The 24,070-nt window shown below is 36.0% G+C and overlaps 1 protein-coding gene across 6 annotated transcripts in view; it reads right to left on the minus strand.

The window, feature by feature from the left end:
- Positions 1–24,070, minus strand: part of TENM1 (teneurin transmembrane protein 1) — a 1,037,319-nt gene that overhangs the window by 274,046 nt on the left and 739,203 nt on the right. For all 6 annotated transcript variants that reach the window (XM_053699127.1, XM_053699121.1, XM_053699124.1 and 3 more), the window contains one exon: positions 21,062–21,205. In XM_053699127.1, the coding sequence (XP_053555102.1) occupies positions 21,062–21,205 (144 nt within the window). The remainder of the gene's footprint in view (positions 1–21,061; positions 21,206–24,070) is intronic.

The following is a 24,070-nucleotide window of genomic DNA, read 5'->3' on the forward strand; positions in this document are numbered from 1 at the left end:
GTCTGACCTCACGTAGTAACCTCTCATCCTTTTATAATTTCTTGGGAAGACTAGTTTCCTTGACAACATTCTGTATTGACCCTAGCTATACTGATACAAGATCATTTTGTCCTCTCACATATATCTCTTTATTAGAGATTGGTCAGACTTTTTTTTTACATATCTTAAAACAGAAATATCAACTTAAAACAGGAATTTTAAATTTAATTCCTTCTGGGAATCAAACCTGACAGGATTTCAGAGTGTTTCTTCAGGAGCATAGCTAAGTTAGCTCGGTTTAGATTTTTATTAATAGTTTTTATTTCCTGAAGTAGATATTACCTTTAATTCTATCCTGGTGTGGTATTAAAGGGACATTGTGGTTTTATTTTTGTTTTTCTTGTTTCATTTTAGAGAGAGCATTTCAAAAAGAGTCAATACGAGGAAGTGTATACCCAGGGGTGTATTAAGGCATAGGCCAACAAGGCCAGTGCCTAGGGCAGCAGATTTTTAAGGGGCAGCAGAATTTTGGGTCCCTAGGGCCACTCTACTGAACTCAGGGCCGGGTGGCAAAATCTACCAATTACTAATGACTTAAATGGCTGGCCCGGCTATTGCTATCCTATGAGATTGTATGTGGGCATATCATAACTACTGTTGTATTTTTTAAGTACTTTTAAAGGCCAGTTTGTATATTCATTACATATTTATCCAATTTTTTTTTATGTCTAAAAAAAGGCCTTAAACCTGGGGTGGGGTGGGGGGTTGAGGGGGGCAGCAGAATTTTGAGTGCCTAGGGCAGCACAAAACCTAAATACGCCCCTGTGTATACCTGACATTGCACTTGAGGTCTGAATGTAAACATCTTTCATTTTTACATTTTAAGGTATGACTGAATTCTATTCTATCTTATGCATGACATTTTTACGGTGGAGTTAAAATGAGATATCCTTTTGATCCTTTGAAAGACCCCTCCCATTTCTTTTGCTACTGTCTTTCCATTTTGTAGCATTAAAGGGACAGTCTACACTAAACAATGTTATTGTTTAAAAAGAGAGACAATGGGGGGTAGTTATCAAGCCGTGTACTTTTCTGCCTTCGCCGGCCCAATACGCCCGCCTAAGCTCGCCTACCTTCGCCGCCGCGGACCTTGAATACGTTCGCCTAAGTTATCAAATAAAGCTGTCAAAAAGCCGCAGGGCGATGAGCAGCGGACTGTGAGAGTTATCACTCATCCGATCTCGCTGCTCTTCGGCTTTTTCCCAGCTTTATTGCTAGCCTGTCACTAAGCACTCACACTAAACTACACTGTTCTATCCCTATACCGGCGCCCCCGGAGCCTCCCGCAACTCAATAAAGTTACTAACCCCTAAACCGCCGCTCCTAGACCCTGCCGCAACTCTGATAAATGTATTAACCCCTAAACCCGCGCTCCCGGACACCGCTGCCACCTACATTATACCTAGTAACCCCTATCCTGCCCCCCCTACACCGTCGCCCTCTATAATAAAGTTATTAACCCCTATCCTGCTGATCCCGCACCTCGACGCAACTAAATAGTTTAACCCCTAAACCGCCCCTCCCTGAACCCGCCGCAACCTTTATTAAACCTATTAACCCCTATCCTGCCCCCCTACACCGTCGTCACCTATAATAAATTTATTAACCCCTATCCTGCCCCCCACTACACCGCCGCCACTGTAATAAAATTATTAACCCCTAAACCTAAGTCTAACCCTAACCCTAACGCCCCCCTAACTTAAATATTAATTAAATAAATCTAAATAATATTTCTATTATTAACTAAATTAATCCTATTTAAAACTAAATACTTACCTTTAAAATAAACCCTAATATAGCTACAATATAAATAATAATTATATTCTAGCTATCTTAGGATTTATTTTTATTTTACAGGCAACTTTCAATTTATTTTAACTAGGTACAATAGCTATTAAATAGTTATTAACTATTTAATAGCTTACCTAGCTAAAATAAACTGAAATTTACCTGTAAAATAAATCCTAACCTAAGTTATAATTACACCTAACACTACACTATACTTTAATAAATTATTCCTATTTAAAACTAAATACTTACCTGTAAAATAAACCCTAATATAGCTACAATATAAATAATAATTATATTGTAGCTATCTTAGGATTTATATTTATTTTACAGGTAACTTTGTATTTATTTTAGCTAGTTAGAATAGTTATTAAATAGTTATTACCTATTTAATAACTACCTAGCTAAAAGAAATACAAAATTACCTGTAAAATAAATCCTAACCTAAGTTACAATTAAACCTAATACTACACTATCATTAAATTAATTAAATAAACTACCAACAAATAACTACAATTAAATACAATTACATAAACTAACTAAAGTACAAAAAATAAAAAAAGCTAAGTTACAAAAAATAAAAAAATAAGTTACAAACATTTTAAAAATATTACAACAATTTTAAGCTACTTACACCTAATCTAAGCCCTCTAATAAAATAACAACCCCCCCCCCAAAATAAAAAAATGCCCTACCCTATTCTAAATTAAATAAAGTTCAAAGCTCTTTTACCTTACCAGCCCTTAAAAGGGCCATTTGTGGGGGCATGCCCCAAAAAGTTCAGCTCTTTTGCCTGTAAAAGAAAAATACAACCCCCCCAACATTAAAACCCACCACCCACACACCCAAACCCCCCTTACAAAAACCTAACACTAATCCCCTGAAGATCATCCTACCTTGAGTCGTCTTCACTCAGCCGAGCAGCGATGGAACCGAAGTGGACATCCGGAGCGGAAGAAGTTAATCCTCCAAGCGGCACTGAAGAAATCTTCCATCCGATGAAGTCATCATCCAGGCGGCGCGGAAGAAGTCTTCGATCCGGGCGATGTCATCTTCCAAGAGGCGCTGAAGAGGTCTTCTATCCGGGCGATGTCATCTTCCAAGCCGGGTCTTGAATCTTCCTCCCGCCGACGCGGAACCTCCTTCTTCACCGACGGACTACGACGAATGAAGGCTCCTTTAAGGGACGTCATCCAAGATGGCGTCCCCTCAATTCTATCAGCCAATCGGAATTAAGATAGGAAAAATCTGATTGGCTGATGGAATCAGCCAATCAGATTGAGCTCGCATTCTATTGGCTGTTCCGATCAGCCAATAGAATGCGAGCTCAATCTGATTGGCTGATTCCATCAGCCAATCAGATTTTTCCTACCTTAATTCCGATTGGCTGATAGAATCCTATCAGCCAATCAGAATTGAGGGGACGCCATCTTGGATGACGTCCCTTAAAGGAGTGATACAGTTTCAGATGTGTCTGTAGGTGAGAACTTAGGATCCAGTGATCATCAATCTGTTTGGTTTAGTATTCATGTTCAGGAACTGTACACCCAGACTAAAACAAAAGTTTTAGACTTTAGGACGGCAGATTTTTCATTAATGGGAGAATACCTAAAAAACTATTTAAAGGGGAAAAATCTTATTACAGGGGTTCAAGAACAGTGGGAATTTGTGAAAGGTGCCATTTTAGATGCAACCGCACACTGTATTAGACATGTCTGTAAAAGTAAAAGAAAGCGGAAACCAATTTGGTTTTCCAAAGAAGTAGCACATGCTGTAAAGACAAAAAAGATAGCTTATAAAAATTACAGACACACACAAGCAGATGATGATATGAAAATATGGAGACTCCAACAAAAAAAGACTAAGCAGTTAATTAGGAAGGTTAAAGCTGATGCAGAAGAGAAGATAGCACAGTCAGTAAAACATGGGGACAAAACATTCTTTAGATATATCAGTGAAAGAAGAAAAAATAAGGTAGGAATAGTAAAATTGAAATCAGTTGATGGTAGAATAATAGAAGGAGATAAGCAGATTGCAGACTGTCTCAATGATTACTTCTGTTCTGTTTTCACTAAAGATTGTGAAGATACAATGTCTACATTAAGGGATGCTATGCAAAATAGAAACAAGCTTAACAGTAATCTTTTTACAGAGGATGAGGTTTTGTTAGCATTATCAAAAATAAATGTTACAAAGGCAGTGGGTCCTGATAATATTCATCCAAGGGTTTTAAAAGAACTTCGTTCAGTGCTAACTGTCCCATTAACTGATCTGTTTAATCAGTCACTATTAACAGGAGCTGTCCCAGATGATTGGAGAATAGCAAATGTAATACCTCTTCATAAAAAGGGCAGTAGAGAAGAATCTGGCAACTACAGGCCAGTTAGTTTAACTTCAGTAGTAGGGAAATTAATGGAAAGCCTCTTAAAGGAAAGAATTATGACTTACATAAAGACAAACAATTTAGAGGACCAAAATCAGCATGGTTTTACTTCAGGGAGATCATGTCAGACTAATCTAATTGACTTCTTTGATTATGTAACAAAAGTATTAGACAAGGGAGGAGCAGTTGATGTAGCATATCTAGATTTCAGCAAAGCATTTGACACCGTCCCACACAATAAACTTATTCACAAACTATATCTCCTTGGTCTAGATTCAAAAATTGTGAACTGGGTGGAATGCTGGCTTAAGGACAGAAAACAAAGTGTCTTAGTAAATGGAGTTCATTCAGCAGAGGGGGCTGTTACTAGTGGTGTTCCTCAGGGGTCAGTTCTGGGGCCTGTTTTGTTTAACATATTTATCTGCGATATCAGCAAAGGGCTACAGGGGAAAGTATGTCTCTTTGCAGATGATACAAAAATTTGCAACAGAGTGGATGTTCCAGGGGGGGTAGACAAAATGAGAAGTGATATACAACAATTGGAGGATTGGACAAACGACTGGGATCTAAAGTTTAACACAGCAAAGTGTAAAATAATGCATTTAGGGAAGAAAAATCCAAATGTTAATTACAGACTCAATGACACTTTACTGACTGTTACAGACGAGGAACAGGACTTGGGAATTATTATTTCAGATGATTTAAAACTTAGTAAACAATGTAGTAAGGCAGCGAGTAAGGCTAGCAGAATGCTTGGATGTATTGGTAGAGGTATTTGCAGCAGAAATAGTAAGGTTCTTATGCCACTTTATAGATCATTAGTTAGGCCTCATCTTGAGTATTGTGTGCAGTTCTGGAGGCCATATCTTCAGAAGGATATTAACAAACTTGAATCTGTGCAAAGGAGGGCTACCAAAATGGTACATGGTCTAAAAAATAAAACTTACCAGGATAGGCTCAATGACCTAAATATGTATAGCTTAGAGGAGAGAAGGGAAAGAGGTGATATGATAGCAACTTTCAAGTACATTAAAGGGTTTAGTAAAACTGAGGCTGTGGGTATTTTACATAAAATGGAAAATTCAAGAACAAGGGGTCATGAGCTCAAGCTAAAGGGTAGTAGATTCAGGAGTAATTTGAGGAAGCACTTCTTTACAGAAAGAGTGATTGATTTATGGAATAAACTTCCTCAAGAGGTAGTAGCAACAAACACTGTGGGGGACTTTAAAAATGCATGGGACAAGCATAGGGCTATCCTACGAACTAGATAAGTTTATACTGTTAGGTAAGGTGGGGCAGACTTGCTGGGCCTATGGCTCTTATCTGCCGTCAATATCTATGTTTCTATGTTTCTATGTTTCGTCGTAGTCCGTCGGTGAAGAAGGAGGTTCCGCGTCGGCGGGAGGAAGATTCAAGACCCGGCTTGGAAGATGACATCGCCCGGATAGAAGACTTCTTCCGCTCCGGATGTCCACTTCGGTTCCATCGCTGCTCGGCTCTCGGCTAAGTTAAGACGACTCAAGGTAGGATGATCTTCAGGGGATTAGTGTTAGGTTTTTGTAAGGGGGGTTTGGGTTAGATTAGGGGTATGTGGGTGGTGGGTTTTAATGTTGGGGGGGTTGTATTTTTCTTTTACAGGCAAAAGAGCTGAACTTTTTGGGGCATGCCCCCCACAAATGGCCCTTTTAAGGGCTGGTAAGGTAAAAGAGCTTTGAACTTTATTTAATTTAGAATAGGGTAGGGCATTTTTTTTATTTTGGGGGGGTTTGTTATTTTATTAGGGGGCTAAGATTAGGTGTAAGTAGCTTAAAATTGTTGTAATATTTTAAAATGTTTGTAACTTATTTTTTTATTTTTTGTAACTTAGCTTTTTTATTTTTTGTACTTTAGTTAGTTTATGTAATTGTATTTAATTGTAGTTATTTGTAGGTAGTTTATTTAATTAATTTAATGATAGTGTAGTATTAGGTTTAATTGTAACTTAGGTTAGGATTTATTTTACAGGTAATTTTGTATTTCTTTTAGCTAGGTAGTTATTAAATAGTTAATAACTATTTAATAACTATTCTAACTAGCTAAAATAAATACAAAGTTACCTGTAAAATAAAAATAAATCCTAAGATAGCTACAATATAATTATTATTTATATTGTAGCTATATTAGGGTTTATTTTAAAGGTAAGTATTTAGTTTTAAATAGGATTAATTTAGTTAATAATAAAAATATTATTTAGATTTATTTAATTAATATTTAAGTTAGGGGGGCGTTAGGGTTAGGGTTAGACTTAGGTTTAGGGGTTAATAATTTTATTACAGTGGCGGCAGGGTAGTGGGGGGCAGGATAGGGGTTAATAAATTTATTATAGGTGGCGACGGTGTAGGGGGGGCAGATTAGGGGTTAATAAATTTATTATAGGTGGCGACGGTGTAGGGGGGGCAGATTAGGGGTTAATAAATTTATTATAGGTGGCGACGGTGTAGGCGGGGCAGGATAGGGGTTAATACATTTAATATAGGTTGCGGCGGGTTCAGGGAGCGGCGGTTTAGGGGTTAATACATTTATTATAGTTGCGGTGGGCTCCGGGAGTGGTGGTTTAGGGGTTAATATGTATAGAGTAGCTTGGGGTGGGCTCCGGGAGCGGCGGTTTAGGGGGTAATAACTTTATTTAGTTGCGGCGGTGTAGGAGGGGCAGATTAGTGGTGTTTAGACTCGGGGTACATGTTAGGGTGTTAGGTGCAGACAGCTCCCATAGAAATCAATGGGATGTCTTCCAGCAGCGAACTTGTACTTTCGCTATGGTCAGACTCCCATTGATTCCTATGGGATCCGCCGCCTCCAGGGGTGGCGGTTTGAAAACCAGGTACGCTGGGCCGTAAAAGTGCCGAGCGTACCTGCTAGTCATTTGATAACTAGCAAAAGTAGTGAGATTGTGCCGCACTTGTGTGCGGAACATCTGGAGTGACGTAAGAATCGATCTGTGTCGAACTGAGTCCGGCGGATCGAAGTTTACATCACAAAATTCTACTTTTGCCGGTCTCGAGCCTTTGATAACTAAGGCGAATCAGCCTCGCCACAAATACGCTGCGGAATTCCAGCGTATTTGAGGTTGACGGCTTGATAACTACCCCCCAATGCCTTTACTACACATTCCCAGGGCCGGGTTTGCACAACCAACATTGATATATTAATATACTTTATAATATTTAAACCTCTAAACGTCTGCCTGTTTCTAAGCCACTACACCCAGCCTTTTAATCACAAGCTTTTTTATTTGCTTTTCACAACAGAAGACTGCTAATTCATGTGGGCCATATAGATAACAATTTGCTCATGCCCAAGGAGTTTTTTAAGAGTTAGAACAACACAGTACTAAATGCAAGTCAATAGATCATAAATAAAAAGTCATGTGATTAGGGGGCTGCTTGCTTAGATAAATGGTCATCACAGAGGTAAAAAGTATATTAATATAACTGTGTTTGTTATGCAAAACTGGGGAATGGGTAATAAAAGGGTTATCTATCGTTTAAAACAATAACAATTCTATTTTAGACTGTCCCTTTAATCCCTGTTTACAAGCAGTGCAGACCCCAAAAACAGATAAATCCAACATCTTATTAACAGCACATTAACAAATCATTTTCCTTTACACATAACTAAAAGCATTTTGTGCATAGTAGTTAAATTGCGCAAATTTTAACATGTCTCCAGTATGGATGTCTAAAAGCTTTTGTTTAAATGAATGAAAAACTAAACTGTATTTAGCTACAAAAAATGTATTGTTTGTGCATTCCATTAATCTCTTGCTACAGTGACTGCTAAGTATTTTGTATTTAGTTTCACATAAAGTAACAACATAATTTGTATATACACCTAATAAACACCCATAAACTGCGAGCCTAATTATTTTAATCAAAACAAAGATGTTTTTAAGTAACAAGCAGTAAATACAAGTTCCTTTTTTATTAGATTTTTTTTTAATGATTCCTGTCATTAGACAAGAAAGCCAACAAAAGCTTGAAATGGAGTTAATATTGCTGGGTAAATTTAATTCCGTTTCCGATTAAGGGAAATAACACGATTACCTGTTTATAAAGAGCACACACTTAATTATGGCCTTGAAATGAAAACCAAAAAATGAATTGTTATGCTATTCAGGTATATGGTTTTGTAATAATATTAGGGGGGACAGAACAGAAAAGTGCAAACACTGAGGTAACAATGATTTTAGCACTGTGTTGTATTAAGGATTATATTACACAGTTAAAAAGGACAATCATTTAATTTTGGAATGATCTTAGGAATTTAATTTTTTTGGCTAAAAAATTACGTATGTATAAAGTAAGGAAGATATGCACTCACAGTAATTGTAAACCCATTGGAGTTTCTAATCATTAAAATGCTCACAAGTTTCTATACACTAGTCATATATTATGTTGTTTATTTACCATTCCTAAAAGTAACAAACAAATATTTTATTAAAACTGTTAGCGTGCTTTTGATCCAAAAAGCTAAAAGGGACATTACAGGTTCAATTTTATTCCCCCAAAAATGTTTAATTATAAATAATTAAAACAAACTTTGCAATACACTTTCATTATTTATTTTGCTTTTTTTCTCCCTGTAATTTAACTCTGAATATTGTAGTGTTTACACCCCTCAAGATGAATATAGTAGTGTTTACATACACCCCTCGAGATGAATATAGTAGTGCTTAAACCCCTATAGAGCTGAATATTGTAGTGTTTACACCCCTCAAGATGAATATAGTAGTGTTTACATACACCCCTCAAGATGAATATAGTAGTGCTTAAACCCCTATAGAGCTGAATATTGTAGTGTTTACACCCCTCAAGATGAATATAGTAGTGTTTACATACACCCCTCGAGATGAATATAGTAGTGCTTAAACCCCTATAGAGCTGAATATTGTAGTGTTTACACCCCTCAAGATGAATATAGTAGTGTTTACATACACCCCTCGAGATGAATATAGTAGTGCTTAAACCCCTATAGAGCTGAATATAGTAGTGCTTAAACCCCTATAGAGCTGAATATAGTAGTGCTTAAACCCCTAAAGAGCTGAATATTGTTGTGTTTACACCCCCCAAAGCTGAATATATTAGTGCTTAAACCCTTCCAGAGCTGAATATTGTAGTCTTTACTAAGATCCAATCAGAGGAGCACTCCCAGCAGTATTAAAAATTCACTTTTATTTGTCAATTCTTTAAAACATCCACAACTTGGTGTATCATATACAACAAACGGCAATGGAGGTGTAGGGTGGGAGTGTACTCCCGGACTTGCTGACGTGTTTCGGCTTAATCATAGCTAAAATCCATAGAACCAATCAGAACTTATATACACATAACGGCTTGCTTATTGGTTAAAAACAACCTTGGAGTAACACTCCCACTTTCCACCCTCCTTCCATTCATAAACATAGGGCAATACATCACATCATATTTTACCATACATTAGAAGTTTATGAATACATAATTAGTCATTAGTGGATGAAGTGGCCCTTATTCAAAACTCCCATTATTATAGATGGATGTAATCAGGGTTACGTTTTTAGGAGTTATCCCTTATAATACATATATTTTGCGTACATCTGGGGTTACCATAAAGAGATATATACTTCCAGTCTATATTGTGCATTTTTATCTATGTCACACCATATTTTCTCCAATGTGCCTTAAGAGCTCATAGGATAAACCCCTTTAGGATAAAACACAGAAAAGTAATAAACAAGATTCAAGAGGCTTTTCAAGGGGTGTGTCCTGGGTCTGCAAAATTATGAATATTTTACAAAAATTTTAAATGCTTTTAAAATATTTATTTTGGAAGCATATCTTTTGTAAATCTGTGAATAACTTCTAGTTCATAAATATAAACTGACTAATGTCTCTATAAAATGTCAATATTCAATGCAAATTTTACACAAATTAAGTTAATCTACTAAATGCATGGAGGTAATTATAAAGGCAAGTAGGTGTCCTCAACAATAATGTCCGGCAGTAACACAGAGAGCAGTGATTTTACCCCTTGACTTCAAGTAACACATCAGGAAAAAAACAAAAAACAAAAAACAGGCATATATGTAGAGCATAGGTGAAATTTAAAGGGACAGTCAACACTAACGGCTAGATTTAGAGTTTTGTCGGTAACGACCCGAAAAGCTAACGCCGGCTTTTTTCTGGCCGCACCATAAAAATAACTCTGGTATTGAGAGTCCACATAAAGGCTGCGTTAGGCTCCAAAAAAGGAGCGTAGAGCATATTTAAAGCAGCTTCAACTCTCGATACCAGAGTTGCTTACGGACGCGGCCAGCCTCAAAAACGTGCTTGTGCACGATTCCCCCATAGGAAACAATGGTGCTGTTTGAGCTGAAAAAAAACCTAACACCTGCAAAAAAGCCACGTTCAGCTCCTAACGCAGCCCCATTGTTTGCTATGCGGAAACACTTCCTACGTCTGCACCTAACACTCTAACATGTACCCCGAGTCTAAACACCCCTAACCTTACACTTATTAACCCCTAATCTGCCACCCCCGCTATCGCTGACCCCTGCATATTATTATTAACCCCTAATCTGCCGCTCCGTAAACCGCCGCTACTTACATTATCCCTATGTACCCCTAATCTGCTGCCCTAACATCGCCGACCCCTATATTATATTTATTAACCCTAATCTGCCCCCCACAACGTCGCCTCCACCTGCCTACACTTATTAACCCCTAATCTGCCGACCGGACCTGAGCGCTACTATAATAAAGTTATTAACCCCTAATCCGCCTCACTAACCCTATAATAAATAGTATTAACCCCTAATCTGCCCTCCCTAACATCGCCGACACCTAACTTCAATTATTAACCCCTAATCTGCTGACTGGAGCTCACCGCTATTCTAATAAATGTATTAACCCCTAAAGCTAAGTCTAACCCTAACACTAACACCCCCCTAAGTTAAATATAATTTTAATCTAACGAAATTAATTAACTCTTATTAAATAAATTATTCCTATTTAAAGCTAAATATTACCTGTAAAATAAATCCTAATATAGCTACAATATAAATTATAATTATATTATAGCTATTTTAGGATTAATATTTATTTTACAGGTAACTTTGTATTTATTTTAACCAGGTACAATAGCTATTAAATAGTTAAGAACTATTTAATAGCTAAAATAGTTAAAATAATTACAAAATTACCTGTAAAATAAATCCTAACCTAAGTTACAATTAAACCTAACACTACACTATCAATACATTAATTAAATAAAATACCTATAATTATCTACAATTAAACCTAACACTACACTATCAATAAATAAATTAAATACAATGCCTACAAATAACTACAATGAAATAAACTATCTAAAGTACAAAAAATAAAAAAGAACTAAGTTACAAAAAATAAAAAAATATTTACAAACATAAGAAAAATATTACAACAATTTTAAACTAATTACACCTACTCTAAGCCCCCTAATAAAATAACAAAGCCCCCCAAAATAAAAAAAATGCCCTACCCTATTCTAAATTACTAAAGTTCAAAGCTCTTTTACCTTACCAGCCCTGAACAGGGCCCTTTGCGGGGCATGCCCCAAGAAGTTCAGCTATTTTTTGTGTAAAAAAAAACATACAATACCCCCCCCCCAACATTACAACCCACCACCCACATACCCCTAATATAACCCAAACCCCCCTTAAATAAACCTAACACTGCCCTCCCTAACATCGCCGACACCTAACTTCAATTATTAACCCCTAATCTGCCGACTGGAGCTCACCGCTATTCTAATAAATGTATTAACCCCTAAAGCTAAGTCTAACCCTAACACTAACACCCCCCTAAATTAAATATAATTTTAATCTAACGAAATTAATTAACTCTTATTAAATAAATTATTCCTATTTAAAGCTAAATATTACCTGTAAAATAAATCCTAATATAGCTACAATATAAATTATAATTATATTATAGCTATTTTAGGATTAATATTTATTTTACAGGTAACTTTGTATTTATTTTAACCAGGTACAATAGCTATTAAATAGTTAAGAACTATTTAATAGCTAAAATATTTAAAATAATTACAAAATTACCTGTAAAATAAATCCTAACCTAAGTTACAATTAAACCTAACACTACACTATCAATACATTAATTAAATAAAATACCTATAATTATCTACAATTAAACCTAACACTACACTATCAATAAATAAATTAAATACAATGCCTACAAATAACTACAATGAAATAAACTATCTAAAGTACAAAAAATAAAAAAGAACTAAGTTACAAAAAATAAAAAAATATTTACAAACATAAGAAAAATATTACAACAATTTTAAACTAATTACACCTACTCTAAGCCCCCTAATAAAATAACAAAGCCCCCCAAAATAAAAAAAATGCCCTACCCTATTCTAAATTACTAAAGTTCAAAGCTCTTTTACCTTACCAGCCCTGAACAGGGCCCTTTGCGGGGCATGCCCCAAGAAGTTCAGCTCTTTTGCCTGTAAAAAAAAACATACAATACCCCCCCCCAACATTACAACCCACCACCCACATACCCCTAATATAACCCAAACCCCCCTTAAATAAACCTAACACTAAGCCCCTGAAGATCTTCCTACCTTATCTTCACCATACCAGGTTCACCGATCGATCTAGAAGAGCTCCTCCGATGTCCTGATCCAAGCCCAAGCGGGGGGCTGAAGAGGTCCATGATCCGGCTGAAGTCTTCATCCAAGCGGTGCAGAAGAGGTCTTCCATTCGATTGAAGTCTTCATCCAAGCGGGATCTTCTATTGTCATCCATCCGGAGCAGAGCGGCAGGATCCTGAAGACCTTCGACGCGGAACATCCATCCTGGCCGACGACTGAACGACGAATGACGGTTCCTTTAAATGACGTCATCCAAGATGGCATCCCTTGAATTCCGATTGGCTGATAGGATTCTATCAGCCAATCGGAATTAAGGTAGGAATATTCTGATTCCATCAGCCAATCAGAATCAAGTTCAATCCGATTGGCTGATCCAATCAGCCAATCGGATTGAACTTGATTCTGATTGGCTGATTCCGCTTGGGCTTGGATCAGGACATCGGAGGAGCTCTTCTGGATCGATCGGTGAACCTGGTATGGTGAAGATAAGGTAGGAAGATCTTCAGGGGCTTAGTGTTAGGTTTATTTAAGGGGGGTTTGGGTTAGATTAGGGGTATGTGGGTGGTGGGTTGTAATGTTGGGGGGGGGTATTGTATGTTTTTTTTTACAGGCAAAAGAGCTGAACTTCTTGGGGCATGCCCCGCAAAGGGCCCTGTTCAGGGCTGGTAAGGTAAAAGAGCTTTGAACTTTAGTAATTTATAATAGGGTAGGGCATTTTTTTATTTTGGGGGGCTTTGTTATTTTATTAGGGGGCTTAGAGTAGGTGTAATTAGTTTAAAATTGTTGTAATATTTTTCTTATGTTTGTAAATATTTTTTTATTTTTTGTAACTTAGTTCTTTTTTATTTTTTGTACTTTAGATAGTTTATTTCATTGTAGTTATTTGTAGGCATTGTATTTAATTTATTTATTGATAGTGTAGTGTTAGGTTTAATTGTAGATAATTATAGGTATTTTATTTAATTAATGTATTGATAGTGTAGTGTTAGGTTTAATTGTAACTTAGGTTAGGATTTATTTTACAGGTAATTTTGAAATTATTTTAACTATTTTAGCTATTAAATAGTTCTTAACTATTTAATAGCTATTGTACCTGGTTAAAATAAATACAAAGTTACCTGTAAAATAAATATTAATCCTAAAATAGCTATAATATAATTATAATTTATATTGTAGCTATATTAGGATTTATTTTACAGGTAAGTATTTAGCTTTGAATAGGAATAATTTATTTAATAAGAGTTAATTAATTTCGTTAGATTAAAATTATATTTAACTTAGGGGGGTGTTAGGGTTAGACTTAGCTTTAGGGGTTAATACATTTATTAGAATAGCGGTGAGCTCCAGTCGGCAGATTAGCGGTTAATAATTGAAGTTAGGTGTCGGCAATGTTAGGGAGGGCAGATTAGGGGTTAATACTATTTATTATAGGGTTAGTGAGTCGGATTAGGGGTTAATAACTTTATAATAATAGCGGTGCGGTCCGCTCGGCAGATTAGGGGTTAATAAGTGTAGGCAGGTGGAGGCGACGTTGAGAGGGGCAGATTAGGGGTTAATAAATATAATATAGGGGTCGGCGGTGTTAGGGGCAGCAGGTTAGGGGTACATAAGTATAACGTATGTGGCGGCGCTTTGCGGTCGGCAGATTAGGGGTTAATTATTGTAGGTAGCTGGCTGCGACGTTGTGGGGGGCAGGTTAGGGGTTAATAAATATAATATAGGGGTCGGCGGTGTTAGGGGCAGCAGATTAGGGGTACATAAGTATAACGTAGGTGGCGGTCGGCAGATTAGGGGTTAAAAAAATTTAATCGAGTGGCGGCGATGTGGGGGGACCTCGGTTTAGGGGTACATAGGTAGTTTATGGGTGTTAGTGTACTTTAGAGTACAGTAGTTAAGAGCTTTATGAACCGACGTTAGCCCAGAAAGCTCTTAACTACTGACTTTTTTCCTGCGGCTGGAGTTTTGTCGTTAGATGTCTAACGCTCACTTCAGCCACGACTCTAAATACCGGAGTTAGAAAGATCCCATTGAAAAGCTAGGATACGCAATTTACGTAAGGGGATCTGCGGTATGGAAAAGTCGCGGCTGAAAAGTGAGCGTTAGACCCTTTTTTTAATGACTCCAAATACCGGAGGTAGCCTAAAACCAGCGTTAGGAGCCTCTAACGCTGGTTTTCACGGCTACCGCCCAACTCTAAATCTAGGCCTAAAATTGTTATTGTTTAAAAAGTTAGATAATGCCTTTACTTCCCATTCCACAGCTTTGAACAACCAATTATATTAATATAATTTAATAAACTCTAAATTTCTGCCTGTTTCTAAGCCACTATAGACAGCTTCTTATCACATACTTTTTATTAGCTTTTCACAACAGGAGACTGCTATTTCATGTGGGCCATATCAATAACATTGTGCTCACACCCGTGGATTCTGCACAACACAGCTAAAAGTCAATAGATAATAAATAAAAAGTCATGTGATTGGGGGCTGTCAGAAGAGGCTTAGATACCAGGTAATCACAAAGATTAAAAGTATATTTATATAACCATGTTGGCTGTGCAAAACTGGAGAATGGGTAATAAAGGGATTATCTATCTTTTTTAAACAATACCATTTTTTGAGTTGACTGTCCCTTTAAGTGTCCATTTTTGTACATATTTTACTGGACACCAGATTGAGATACCTGACTTCCCAGGCTAATACTGAACACCTGATGACCTTATTGCGTATCATACAGGCTGCAGTATCTGAGCAGGGCAACTTGAAAGAAAGGCTTTTATTGTGACACAGTTCTTAGATATAAGACATTTGACAAAACACTGTATACTTTATCGGTAATAAAGTTTGTTGTCCATAAGGCATTGTTTTAGCTTCTTATAGGTGAAACAATCAATGCATAAAAACACATACGTTCCCTAGGAAGATTAAACAAGAAAATTGAACATAGAAAAAGGATGTCACTAAAAGTGAAGAGTACACTTTGAGGTTTACGTGAGGTAGTGTTATTTTCTTCTTATTTAATTACTTATGAACAGATATAATTGGACCATGCTTTCATGTAAATATTTCTGACAAGGTGTCATTGGCCTGGGGAGAGCAATATTAAAGGGAGATTATAATGTAAAAACAAAAAAGTTTTTAATTATTTAATGAGTTAGATAATTGTATGTTTATACCTGAATGTCCCTTCAATCCTTGTGAGGAACAGGAAGTTCATGGTCTGAGTGTTACCTGCGTTTCTTCAGTATAGTCCACATATTATCTCTATTTTTACTTACTTTTAGGGGCCTATTTAACAAATGTCTGTCCGATATGATCCGATCAGCGGATCATGTTGGACAGACATCGCCGAATGCGGAGAGCAATACGCTCTCTGCATTCAGCATTGCACCAGCAGCTCTTGTGAACTGCTGGTGCAACGCTGCCCCCTAAAGATTTGCGGCCAATTGGCCGCTAGCAGGGGGTGTCAATCAACCCGATCATATTGGATCAGGTTGATTTCACGTGATCTCTGTCCTCGGCCTAAGAGCAGGTGGACAGGTTATGGAGCAGCGGTCTATGGAGCTTGATAAATGGGCCCCTTAGTATCTAGATATAACAACAACATACGCTTTCTTTAACCTCTTTAAGAGCCAGTAAACACCTTACAAGACATTTCTGTTGTGTTGCTATAGAATAACATATCAGCTAAATCTTTATGTTTTAAAACCAAATTAACATCTTTTTTTGTACTGCAATTATTTTCAATAGCCAAGCTCCTCCCACCATTTGCCTTATTTGGAGGAGCCAATATGGGCTTTAGTCCACAGATAACTCCCTTAAGCTCCAGGCAGCAGTCCAGCGCTTCCAGGTCAAAAGGGCTCAGTGATGTCACCTGCATTCCCAGAGTTCCCACCAGTGCTGAACCACATGGCCACCTCTTAGGCAGTCGTAAGTGCCTGAGGGCTGTAATAAGCTCTGAAAGCCACTCATCCAATGCCAACATGTGGTTTAGTTGTCATCTGCAAACTGTACGAATGATTACCACATGTAGCCATCTACACTTAAAGGAACATAAAACCACATTTTTTTGTTTTATGATTCAGATAGAACATGTGATTTTAAACAACTTCCCAATTAACTTCTATTATCTAATTTGTTTTGTTCTCTTGATATCCTTTGTGGAAAATGATACCTAGGTAGACTCAAGAGCTGCTGATTGGTGGCCGCCCATATATGCCTCCTGTTATTGGCTCACCCAATGCATTCAGTTAGCTCCCAGTAGTACATTGCTGCTTCTTCAACAAAGGACACCAACAGAATGAAATAGAAGTCAATTGGAATGTTGTTTAAAATAACAGTATATTCTGAATCTGAATCATGAAAGAAAAATGTCTGGTTTCTTGTCCCTTTAAGGGGTTAAAACAGCTTGTGCAAGTTAGCTTAAAGGGACAGTCTAGTCCAAAAAAACCTTTCATGATTTAGATAGAGAATGTCATTTTAAACAATTTTTCAATTTACTTTTATCACCAATGTTGCTTTGTTCTCTTGGTATTCTTAGTTGAAAGCTGAACCTAGGAGGTTCATATGCTAATTTCTAAGCCCTTGAAGCCCGCCTCTTCTCTCAGGGCATTTTGACACTTTTTCACCACTAGGGGGTGTTAGTTCATGTGTATCATATAGATAACACTGTGCTCACGCATGTGGAGTTCAGGTGAGCCAGCTCTGATTGGCTAAGATGGATGTCTGTCAAAAGAACTGAAATAAGAGGGCAGTTTGCAGAGGCTTAGATACAAGGTAATCAAGGTAATCACAGAGGTAAAAAGTGTATTTATATAACGGTGTTGGTAGTGCAAAACTAGGGAATGGGTAATAAAGGGATTATCTATCTTTTTAAACAATAAAAATTCTGGCGTATTCTGGTCCCTTTAACAAATAATTTAATTTAACCAGCAGCCATTTTGAGTTAACAGAAACTGCAGATTACACCCCTTTAAACATGGCTTCCTATCAACCACTTGAAAAATATCAAGACAGTAAGCAAATGTTTTCCTAATACAAAACACTTAAATGAACAGGAAAAAAATAAGCAGCGAATAATACATTAAGGGTAAGTTAACGCTCATGTAACAAAAGAAACATTGAAATGAAATTCCCAGGAGGAATCCACACAAGTACTGCATTAATGTATATTATCATTATTAGAATTCTGTGAATCAGTGTACCACAAAGACAAACCAAATGCCTTTATACTAACACAAATCTGTATAAATGAATCATATTGTAACACTTTAAGGCAGATAGATGAAGGTCAGGTCTTTCAAGGACACATTGTGAATATATTATATTTTAACAACACTTTACTGTAAAATAGTAGATCATAATATCAAACTGCTCTGAAACCTTAAAATAGGACAATCAAGTGATAGTTTGAAAAATGGTCTTTCGAATGAAGTAGAAAGGTGAAAGTGTAGTGCTCTCGTCAGGAACCTAATCAAGCATGTGCAATAGATTACAATAAACTCACTCAAGCAGTGGTTTTTAGATTCATCAAATGTGTACTTGAGACTTTCTTGTGTTTTCCTCAGTCAGTAGAACAATCTCACACCAGATAACAGGCACTGATTTTCAGAAATGTCACAATGAGCATCACAATAAAAGCCTAACTTTAAAAGGACACTAAAGTCAAAATTTAACTGATTTTAATTCACATAGCATACAATTGCAAACAACTTTCCAATTCACTGCAATTATCAAAATGTGCACAATCTTTTTAAATGCACACTGAGGTATCCGCTCCTACTGAGCATGTGCAAGAGTTCACAGGATATACATGAATGCATGTTGTGATTGGCTGATGGTTATCATATGATGCAGGGGGAAGAAAATTAAACTAACTTTAAAAATGACTACTCATTTGAAATGTAGATTGTGTTTGTCTTTTTTATTATGCTATTCCAATATATGTAATGGTCCTTTAACAAAATACAGAAGGATTTGTCTGCTGTACCCAATCTTGGGCTTCAAAGCCTACATACATAGTTATGTTAATTATTTAGCTTGTGATTAGATAAATGTATGTAACTTATTAAAGGGACATAAGAAGATACTGGCGTTAATTACTAGAATATATATTTTAAAACAAATTGGCCTCTGGCTTTATTAAAAGGAAATGAAACCCAAAATATTTCTTTCATGATTTGGATAGAACATATAATTTCAAACAACTTTACAGTTTACTTCTATTATCAAATTTGTGTCATGCATTTGGTATCATTTATTGAAGGAGCAGCAATGCACTGCTGGTTTCTAACTGAACACATGGGTGAGCCAATGACAATCAGTAACAATATATGCAGCTACCAATCAGCAACTAGAACCTAGGTTCTTTGCGGCTCCTGAGCTTTCTTAGATAAACCTTTCAGCAATAAATAAAAAGAGAAGGAAGAAAATGAAATAATAGAAGTAAATTGGAAAGTTGTTTAAAATTGTATGCTCTTTCTAAATCATGAATCTCTAATTATGACTTTGAAAATATAAAATATAAAGGACTAAATTACAAGTTGAGCGCAAAATATTGCTTCCATGGAAGCGATATTTGCGCTCAACTTAGTAATACCAGTGTGTGCTGGTTTTACAAGTGAGGTGAAATGCGAATGTACCCTCCTATTGCACGCAAGCATTGCACTCACAAGAGCGCATTTCCATAGGCTCCAATGAGACCTAGCGCAGCGAAGGGGTAAGTCGCACAGCAATGGGCAGCAAATGTAAATATATATGTTTATGAATATATACATACACATATTAATACATAAATATATATGTATATAAGCATATACATATATATTTCCTGGGAACATACATTCCCAATAGACCGCAATGTAAAGACACTTTTCAGTGATGTTTTTTTTCTAACAACCCACACCCGCTACATTTAACCCCATAAAATTGCTTTAAAAAATTAAAGATGCTATTGTTATTTTTTTTATTATAGAAACAAGCACTAAAGATTGGAGACTATTGGAGCACTTTTGAAAATTAACCAGAGATCTGATCACTGGTTAATTTTTTAAAAGCTAATTGCAACAGCGAGCTCGCTGTAGCAATAACCAGCCACTTGTAATGGCTGGTTATTTATCGTACGCCCCTAAAGGGGCAATTTCGATAAACTAGAGCTCCTCATGTAATCTGGCCCAAAATGTTTAATTATGTTCAGAAAAATGTTGCTGTTTACTTTTATTATTTATTTTGTACCCCTTTCCTGTAATTAAGCTGGTAAAATTGTGATATTTTCAATTCACATTAGTTTCTCTATATTAATGGACAATGCCTTGAAGCTCGATCTTCTTATTTCATATTCCCTGATGATAAAGATACTTTATTAAAGTGTTTAAATTCCATTTAAAAGTCAAAATTAAACTTTTATAATTCAGATACAGCATGCAGTTTTAAGAGACCTTCTAATTTACTTAAATTATCAAAATGTGCACATTTGTTTAGTATATATACAACTATTGGCCTTTTACTAGAGTTCACATTGTATAAATGTATATGAGCATGTGACTGGTTGATGGCTGTCACACGGTAAAGGGGGTGGGCACATTTAAGTAAATTTTTAAATTTGTCAGGGAAAATATATGTGGCTGCACATATATGCCGTATGTTATTGGCTCGCCCATGGGCATTGTTTTTTCCGCAACAAAAGATACCAAGAGAATTAAATTGGAAAGTTGTTTTAAATTGTATGGTCTATCTGAATCACAAAAGAAAATATTTGGGTTTCAAGTCCCTTTAACATTGCTATATTCCACATAGCAATTGTTTGCATTCCCTAGCAATGCAGCATAAAAGATTGCAAAAGGAAATTCTAGGTTTAAATATGGTGGAACCCATTACTTAATAGAAAGTAAAATGTTACACTTAATTCTTCAATATTTAAATAACTACTATAATTTAAACACATTGACACAATATTCTCAAATTAAAGCTTTGAATACATCATAATAACTACCTTTTATTTAGAGTCCAATGTACCTTTAAGAAAGCAGTCATATCATTCTCAGTATCTACCTTTCCTCAGATTGCTTATTTGTATTCAAAAGAAATAAAACTTGTGGTTTCAATTGCACAATAAACATTATACAACTTCCATGTGCCTTTTGTCAGCAAACTGCAAACTAAGCAATAAACTTACCATTTTGATGATTTAAAATGTGGTGTTTGTTGAAGGACCATCCACCAAGGTTTGATGCATCCATCTCAAATCCTTGTAGCATTACTGTTCTTTTTTCCCATAAAACAAGATCTGGGCATGATTCATATTCGTATCCGAGCGACACTGCCATTTTAAAAAGAATGAGATGTTTAAATGCATATTCTGTTTCCAATGTATTTTTTTATTTTTCACCCTTTGATTTGATATACCAACAGCTTGATCACTCATAGCTCAGACCTGACACCTGCAGTATACCAATGTGTATTATACACATAAATCAGGGTGGTTTCTATATCTTCATGAAGAAGTTCCTGTATTTTATTTTATTTTTCAGTCTACTGACATGTTATCTTGAAATGAAAAAGCAACCTGATTACACTGTCTCCATAATGCTTTGCCTAAAGCTTGAAAGAAAAAAAAAAGTAATATATTTCAAGTCTAGAAGAGCGCAAAAGAATAAAAGGCCAAAAGCTTTCTGACAATTTCACTTCACTATTAACAGAATATTGTAACTAAGAACTCTTTAGTAAAGGAGCACATCAATGGCTATTAAAGGCATATTACCACATCGCAAGGACCAAATCTCAGAAGCACCCACACATACAATCTTACTACTTGCAGACTAGCACAAATAGTTAACATGTTTTTTAATAAATATGATTATTTGTATGCTAGTTTTTGTAGTCAAATTCTATGGAAAACTTTTATACTAAATAAAATATATACATATATTGGTATTCTTCCTATTGTATTTGTACTGTTTAAATTCTTGGCTTCATTCTGAGTCCTCATTGTAGGCCAGATTACGCACAAGCAAAAAAGGGATTTATTGCCGGTGTTTGTGCACATGGGGTTTACCGTTCGTATTACAAGTTGAAAGTAAATGCAATCGTTCGAGTGCTATCACGATTTACGCTAGAATGATTATTGCGTCCTCAGAGCTCTGGTTAACTGTTTCGAAAAACAAAAAAATGTCTCAAAACACATCAAAAATGCATTTAAAAGTACAGTTAGACACACAAAACAATCTAATAAAAATTATTTAAAAAAATTGCACAAGTTATATGGGCTCAAAGATAAGATCTCAGGTGTTAGGGGGAAAAAACAGACAAAGGGCTTTAACATTGAGATACATACATATACATGTCTAAAGATGTATATGTATGTATATATATATATATATATATATATATATATATATATATAGAGAGAGAGAGAGAGAGAATAACTCATTGTGTAGTTCATTAACAAATCTAAGGCTTGTTTTTCCCACAGATTTGAATCACTGCGGGGTGAAGTTGATTTCGGGCAAAATACAACAACATTTAAAATTATTTTGCCTGAAATCAACTTCACCCAACAGTGATTCAAACCTTCTCACAGCTGATGAGTGGCAATAACCACACAACAGTCTGTCCTGGGATGGTTATGAATTACTGCACTAACCCTAGCTAAGCTTATAAGCTGTGTGAACAGCGATGCTTTACGTAAAAGGAATCTGCTGAAAAGCAGACTTGAAGTAAAAAGGTGTGTCATTGTGAACCTAATTTGCATATATTACCCAGAATCCTTTGCTGCAATGGAAACAATGTAATTCAGAGGTTTTCTGTGGGAAAAACAAGCCTTCTGGCCTGTCTAGATTTGTTAATGAACTACACAATAAGTTATTTTCTCTATATTTTGTGCGTAGTGGAGGATTTTAAACTCACATTTTACCTCCCCATAATTTTAAATGTTGTTGTATTTTGCCTGAAATCAACTTCACCCAGCAGTGATTCAAACCTTCTCCCAGCTGATGAGTGGCAATAACCACGAAACAGTCTGTCCTGGGATGGTTATGAATCACTGCACTAACCCTAGCTAAGCTTATAAGCTGTGTGAACAGCGATGCTTTGGCGTAAAGGGAAACTGCTGAAAAGCAGACTTGAAGTAAAAAGGTGTGTCATTGTGAACCTAATTTACATATCTTACCCAGAATCCTTTGCTGCATTGGAAACAATGTAATTCAGAGGTTTTCTGTTGGAAAAACAAGCCTTCTGGGCAGTCTAGATTTGTTAATGAACTACACAAAGAGTTATTTTCTCTATATTTTGTGCATAGTGGAGTATGTTAAATGTTGTTGTATATATATATATATATATATATATATGTGTGTGTGTGTGTGTACATATGTATTTATATGTATTTGCAGATATATATATATATATATATATACACACAATAAATACATATATATATATATATATATATATATATATATATATATATACACACACACATATATCGACATTGGAGCCCTTTGAAGTTAAGCAGATGAAAACATGCAAAAACATTTATGTAATATTCATATTTAATACTGTGTATTTACCGTAAATATTTCTTATTCAGATGTTCGGCACATAGCAGAATATGTTCGAAGTATTTGTAAATAGATATATCTGTATATATATATATATATATAGCAAAACAGGAAACAGCACTCTCTGGACTTAAGTAAAAAACAAGTAGTTTATTCAGTAACGTTTCGGGGAATGCTCCCCTTCATCAGACCAACAACATACAAGTGAGACAAACATTTAAGCATACACAAACCCCTCCCCCTAGTGCAAAAAACCGCCAAAAATGGTTGCCATAGCAACCAAGCAACCAGTTCAAAGTAAATACATTTACCAATGCAACAATGACATCAAAGAAACCAGATCATTATGGTTAATTAGCATCAGGTCAATTAGCAAATCAACACATCATCCTACCACATAATACACCTGCTGTATATTAGTACTTCTAATACCCCAGTGGCAGTGTGTCCTTTTAAAGAGACATATCACAATATTATTAGCTAAGTACAGGAACACAAGAATGTGTAGAAAAAAGGGGTTGAAAAAACGTTTAGTTAAACCACGGCACCTCAACATATTGAAATGCAATTCACGTAATGCACTTATAGTAAATGCCTAACTCATAATACCCGTACTACATAGTCAAGGG

This window comes from Bombina bombina, chromosome 1 (genome assembly GCF_027579735.1).
Source record: "Bombina bombina isolate aBomBom1 chromosome 1, aBomBom1.pri, whole genome shotgun sequence".
In the NCBI taxonomy this organism is placed as follows: Eukaryota; Metazoa; Chordata; class Amphibia; order Anura; family Bombinatoridae; genus Bombina; species Bombina bombina.